This window comes from Malaya genurostris, chromosome 1 (assembly GCF_030247185.1).
Source record: "Malaya genurostris strain Urasoe2022 chromosome 1, Malgen_1.1, whole genome shotgun sequence".
NCBI classification, from domain to species: domain Eukaryota; kingdom Metazoa; phylum Arthropoda; class Insecta; order Diptera; family Culicidae; genus Malaya; species Malaya genurostris.
Window position 1 is genome coordinate 146,642,491 of NC_080570.1, and position 6,874 is coordinate 146,649,364.

The following is a 6,874-nucleotide window of genomic DNA, read 5'->3' on the forward strand; positions in this document are numbered from 1 at the left end:
CTTCATTAAAACTAGCACCATCTATGTGTTAGGGATTTTTCAGCCCATGTGTTAAGGAAACACGCCTAGATTAAAGCAAAGTTATTTTGTTATGGACTTGATATTAGGTAAGTATATAAATGAAAATGTAAACTAAAGACTGTTCCAGAAAGTATGGACGCACCCAAAAACCACTGCCATTTCGCAATAGTTCAGAATCTGTCAATTTTTATGGCTGCGTCCGTGCACAGAACGCGGACTGTCAATAGCTGCCCTTACACGAGACAATATTATTGTCAATACAAGGAGTATTGACAATACTTTTGATCGTGTAGTGGAAATCTCATTGGATTAACGAAAATATTGTCAAAAAATCAAAACTGCTTATCAATCCTACAATACTTTTTCTCCAGAGAGAAAACAGTTAAATATGTACAATGACCTTTTCTCTCAATGTTACAATATTCAGTTGCAATATTTAAAGATCCAAACGCTTGATTTTTTCGAAAAACGCGGACTCAAGTTACCAAGCCAATTGGATTGACGGTATTGACAATACTTTGGATTGACAATAATATTGTCACGTGTAAGGGCCGCTAATGAGAAAGATTACAAAAATGGAAGGAGTAAGTGAAAAAGCCGTGCGAAATGCAATCAGGAAATTCGGTGAGGATAACACCTTTGAGGATAAACCGAAAACGGGTCGAAAAAAAATCCTGCTAACCCTCAGTTGGATGAACGTATACTGAAGGCATTCGAGCAAAAGAAGGAGGTTTCAGTTCGGGATGTGGCCAAAAAAGTGGGCACTTCGAAGTCAAATGTTCTTCGTGCTAAAGAACGTTTAAATCTTCGAACCTATAAGAAGCAGAAACAACCGAAACAAGAAGCATCGATCAGACCACCATAAATCTAGCTTGACCTATGGAAAATGCAGCTCGGATGCCGCCAGATCATTCTTGCGGTAATTCGGAACCTCGCTAACCTAATGCACATTTCGTTCTGGATCATAACTTTTGCATGGCAACATGAAAATGAATACTGACATGAGAGAATCTGCTGACGAAAACGGAGATTGTAGATTAGAAGGAAATTGCGAGTCTGAGAATGACAACAATGATGACAACAGCTATGGGTTTTCCTTGGGTTTCGCTGACCCGTGCTTCGAAAAGTTCGATGTAACTGAGGAAAATTGATGTGAAGAAACGTATGCTTATTAGCAGAAACAATAAAGACCGCGAACATGAATATGTATGACCAGATGGAACAAAGGTACCAGCCCGTGCAAAACGATCACCTTGCTGTTGCTCTAAACTCAAATACCAAAAGATAAGTTCAATGACGGGTTATTGAGAAATCATATTGATATGACGTTCGCATCAGTATATTTGTTTTGGAGTATATTGAGTAATACAAATTTAATCAGCCAAGGAATTTCCCAGAACAACAGCCAGCGTTATTTATTATTGAAAACTGAACTATAGTTTTGATCCTAATTGCTGTTGATTCATTGTGTTCGGTAGTTGGTCGAAACTGGAAACTGCATTCAGCTTCAAACAACCAATACTAACAACCGAAAACCGCGAAAAGAACATATATTCGTCATTCGCATAGTCATTCAATCAATTGAAAAAAATTAACTTATATTTGAATGTAGTAAAAACAAATGAACGTAAAAAATGATTAAATTAATATTTCCTATTTGTCCATATTCTCTTTGATCCAGAAATGCTTCATCACATCAACCAGCGTGATACGAGAACTGCTCGGCTTCCGGAGTAACTTCGAAATTAAATCTTTCGCACCAGCGCTCATAAACCGTGGATAGTCCACTTCCAGTCGTCGAATTCTGTCGTATGTCGCTTCTGTTGTCTCTGATTCAAACGGCGGGAAGCCGACTAAAAATTCATAGCACAGAATTCCTAGACACCACTGATCCACCGAATCGTCGTAAATTTTGCCATCCACCATTTCCGGCGGCAAGTAGTCGAGTGTTCCGCACATAGTCTTACGTCGGTTTGAATTGGTGTGAGCAGACCAACCGAAATCGGCCAGTTTAACGTTGTCGCCTTCGGTCAGAAGAATATTTTCCGGCTTCAAATCACGATGAATAACGTTGTTTGCGTGGCAGTAGTTCAGTGCATCCGCTACTTGGAATGTATATCGTGCCGATCTTCGTTCGTTGAATCTTCCGTTCGGAGATGCCTTCAAATGTTTGTACAACTCACCCTGCGATGCTAGCTCTAGTGCTAGGTAAATTCTGCGGTCGTCGTGAAACCAGGTGTACAAACGAAGTATATGAGGATGCCTTTGAAGAGGAAAAAAAACTAAAAAAATATTTTCCTGCAATTCTGCATCAACTTACTTCAATCTGGACTGAATTTCTACTTCTCGCAGAAGCTGCTTCTCTACTCTGCCCTTGACCAGTTCCGATTTGAACATCACTTTCATTGCAACCATAAACTTTGTGTGTTTCTCCCGGGCCAGATAAACTCGGCCAAACTTACCCCGTCCGAGGGCGCATCCCAGTTCGAAATCGTCTTTACTCCAAAGGTATTTTTTTCCGTACGCTGGATGCGACATCATATTCACTATTGATTGAGTCACTCCAACAACATGTTCCGAGCTTACCCCTTCGATAAGCTTGGGTAAATCATCCATAGTAAAAATTCTATCAATTGAATTCATTGTGAATTTTAGTAAAAACGTTCAACCGACAGTAAAACAAACACTACATGCACAAACCGCTTCTTTTTCGTGAACCGATTTTGACAGTTTATTTGAATTGTGGTAACTTTGCTTAGGCTAACTAGAATTAGGTCAACTCATCGTGAGTTTGGAACAAAGATAAACATGCACTGAAATAAAATCATTTCAATTTTTTTTTCGAATCGCTGGCCGAACTGAAGTTTACAATAAATTTTATCCTACATGCTGTTTAATTAGAAGTTCATTGTAGAGATGGACAATTCACTCCAGAGCTGTTCCAGTGAATCGAATCATTAAAGGAAGCTGACAGCTCACCGCTCTTTTTTAAAGAACCGCAGCTTACCAGCTCACTTCGTTGCTACCTAGTGCACTGTATTATGAAGGAAGGAACATGCTATACGAGCTGAACGGATCGTCGGCTAGGGATGTCCGATACCGAGTCGATACTTTGAGGTATCGATACTTTCTTTCAAGAATCGGGTATTTTTGGTATCGATATCGCATCAGAGCGATACCGTTAGTATCGATACTTTTGGTCTCGATACTTATAGTATCGGAACAGATTAAAGTCAATTCCCGTTACAACGGATTTTTTTTTTGTTTCAATTATAGAGGCTTCAACCTTAAGGTCATTTGCCTCTTCGGACCAGAAAAACTTTCTAAGGCTATGTGCGGGGCTAGGAATCAAACCCAGATGAGCTGCATGAAAGACATCGATTAACCCATCCTGCTATACCCGTCCCCAAAGGAACATTTTTTTCTAGGGGTTCGACGAAGCGCCAGGCTCGTGCATAGATTGGTATGACGTAGACTAACCGTCGTTTAAATTCGTTCTCGACAATCTCGCTTCGTAACCCAAGTGCACTGAAAGAGAGTGATATGAGCGAAAACCATCAACAAAATACGCACATAAAAACCATACTCTCAGAGGATTCAATCATTTAAATTTTTCATACACATTGCTCTCCCTTTCAGTGCGCCTTTTGGACGACGCGAGATTGACGAGAACGAATTTCAACAACGGCTAGTCCACGCCATACCAATACATGCGCGAGTCTGGCGCTTCCGTTCCGTCATTCCCTGGTTCCTTCGTAATAGCAATATCAATTGTTTCTATTTCTTTGCGTTTTGCCTTCGGCTCATCAGTGCTTAAAGCAGTTCAAATTGAACTGTCATCTTGCGCCTAGTAATTCAATTTAAACCGCAAGCTTAGCACTGATGAGCCGAAGAAATAGAAACAAAATATGTGCTTTTTACACAAACCAACAAAACTCCTAAATGTTCAATAGGAATTGGCTTTTATTGTAGTATCCGTGTAATGACATAAGGGTTATGACATGAAAATTTTTAAGAAAATAAGTGAAATGTGAAATCATGATGGCTCCAACACTCCAACAGTGGCTTGCGCAAATTCTGTGGAGTGGACCAAAAGTCACGAAAGGTGAAGTGCAAGAAATATGCGTATACTAGTGGAAAAACCTTTCTGTACATCATTAAATAATGCCACAGTCGACAATTTTATTTTATTTCGAAATGATTGCTGCTTAAGTATCAATTGATACTTACAGGTATCGATACTTTATTGCCTTTTGATACTTTGTATCGATACCCAAAATTTTGGTATCCCGATACCCTAGGTATCGATACTTGACCTTCCGAGTACCATCCCTATCGTCGGCTCTTGAAAAGCGAACAAGAAGAAAAGTGTACACGAGTTTTCGTTCGTTCTTAGAATCGTGCATTTATTTTTCTTTAACGGATTGAATGAGCCATTATCATATGAAATTTTACCTCTCACTCAGTAGTAGAGTTGTCACATTAAAAACTGTGTATCAACTTGAAAAATATGTGTTGCGTATTTTCGATCATAATCTGAGAAAAATCATTTTTATAATCTGCCATTTCTATGAAATATTTATAAAAATCTGTAGAAACCTATGAATTTTGATAAAATCTGTGTTCTGTGACACAGTATCTGTGCAGCAAAATAGAAAGAAAATCTGTGGTTTTACAGAAAAATCTGTGAATATGGCAACTTTGCCCAGTATGCTAAGGTACAGGGATACCACTTTTGCAGATATTCAACCATAGTGATTCATATATTTTTTCCTGTATGAAAATTTTAATAAATTTTTAACACAATTTAATCGACTATTGTCACTCCAAGTAAAGAAAATTAATTCACATTGCATTATTCTCTGGGAAAATCAATGATTCAATCTGTGGTTTTACAGAAAAATCTGTGAATATGGCAACTTTGCCCAGTAGCAAAGACATCATATTAACAAGATATCTAGCTCTCACATTTCCCGAACAAATAATTGGCAACATCCTTTTTTGCGAGCATGTCGCCCTCAGGTGAGTCCGCATCGAGTCTCATACATAGAAGTAGGGGAGAGAAATGTCAAATGCGTACGCGCCAAAATAGCAGGGCTGCGCACCCATACAATTGACATGACATGTTGAATGAGACGCCGTGCGATGGCGTTGCTGAACTGAAGATTGAGATCAGCCCGGTGGCAAGGATAGGGCGCTCCAGCAAGTGCTATCGTAGCCAACATCTGGGGCATTTGGTGGGCAATCAGAGCGCTCAGAGTCTGGTAAACAAACATTCGAGCATTTTAAATCGAGTAAAATCTTAATTTCATTATCGTAGTGATGATAATCTGATCGATAATTTGCAGGAAAGTGCGGTAAAGGGTACTGAATAAACAAGTAGTTTGTAATATCCAATTTATGTTAGCCATTCTTCTTCATTTTTTTTTGTTTTTTGCAAAATGATGCTGGCCACAGTTTCATGACGTCATAGCAGGGGGCTGATTGAGATCGCTCCAAGCTGACAGGGTCTGCCAGTAGGCTAAGGTACAGGGATACCACTTTTGCAGATATTCAACCATAGTGATTCATATATTTTTTCCTGTATGAAAATTTTAATAAATTTTTAATACAATTTAATCGACTATTGTCACTCCAAGTAAAGAAAATTAATTCACATTGCATTATTCTCTAGACAAATCAATGATTCAATCATGTATATGAAAGAAAAACGGCACACAACATGGATCTTTAGTTAAACCAGACCATGTCAGCTTATAGCGAAATCAATCTTCAGTTCCGCAACGCCATCGCACGGCATCATATTCAACATATCATGTCAATTGTATGGGTGTGCAGTGCTACTATTTCTACGTACGAGATTCGATGCGTACTCGATTGAGGGCGCCATGTTCGCAAAAAGGGTTCGTGAGATTAATCTTCAGTTCGAATTTGACATTTCTGTCCCCTACTTCTATGTACGAGATTCGATGCGGACTCGCCTGAGGGCGCAATACTCGCAACTCTCACATTTCCCGAACAGTTCTTTGGCAACATCCTTTTTGCAAGTATTGCGCCCTCAGGCGAGTCCGCATCGAATCTCGTACATAGAAGTAGGGGACAGAAATGTCAAATTCGTGCGCGCCAAAATAGCAGCACTGCGCATCCATACAATTGACATGATAGGTTGAATGTGATGCCGCGCGATGGCGTTGCTGAACTGAAGATTGATTTCGCTCCAAGCTGACAGGGTCTGGTTAAACCTAAATGAATTATTCAAAACCTGTCCTAATTCACCTAAAGGTGTAATAATGTCTTTCTCTTGCCACATTTATAGTTGTAGCATGTCCGACAACATTCTGTAAACCAAAAGCATCTGAAATAATACATTTGAACTTGATTATTAGTCACTGTTTGAACAAATGTGTGAATATGAAGAATGCGATATGTCAGTTACGTTTCTTATACGGATATATTTTCGACACCAGAAATATCTGCAATGTGATTTTCGAACTTGTTCAATGATGCAATAGTAGCTTTCAAACGAGCCTAGGATTGTTGCAGTCAGTTCAGTCATCTCTCAGAAAATTGAGTGAAGGAAAACTTTGCGTTTTGTCTTTTAGCCATTGAGCTGAGATAAAAAATGACGTTTTGTCGATTTCGGTGATTTGATTTGCACGACCGAGATCTCGGTAATCATCTCGGCATAATATATAATTGCTGATTCTTCTTTCTTTTGAATGCGCAAAATAGCGATTCAAAACCGTTTCCTTTTGAACGGTTTGGAATCAAAATTGAATTATTTTGATATCCTTATGTTGGGCTTTTCACTAAGCATAATTGAAACTACAAAACATCGATGATTAACGTTGAT

General features: G+C 39.0%; 1 protein-coding gene across 1 annotated transcript; it reads right to left on the reverse strand.

The window, feature by feature from the left end:
- Nucleotides 1-1,393: 1,393 nt before the first annotated feature.
- Nucleotides 1,394-2,738, reverse strand: LOC131425427 (aurora kinase B). Its single transcript, XM_058587343.1, has 2 exons — nucleotides 2,342-2,738; nucleotides 1,394-2,284 (listed from the first exon to the last, which is right to left on the reverse strand). Exons 1-2 carry the CDS (start codon nucleotides 2,662-2,664, stop codon nucleotides 1,675-1,677), a joined length of 933 nt encoding a protein of 310 aa, XP_058443326.1. The 5' UTR covers nucleotides 2,665-2,738; the 3' UTR covers nucleotides 1,394-1,674.
- Between the last annotated feature and the right edge of the window lie 4,136 nt (nucleotides 2,739-6,874).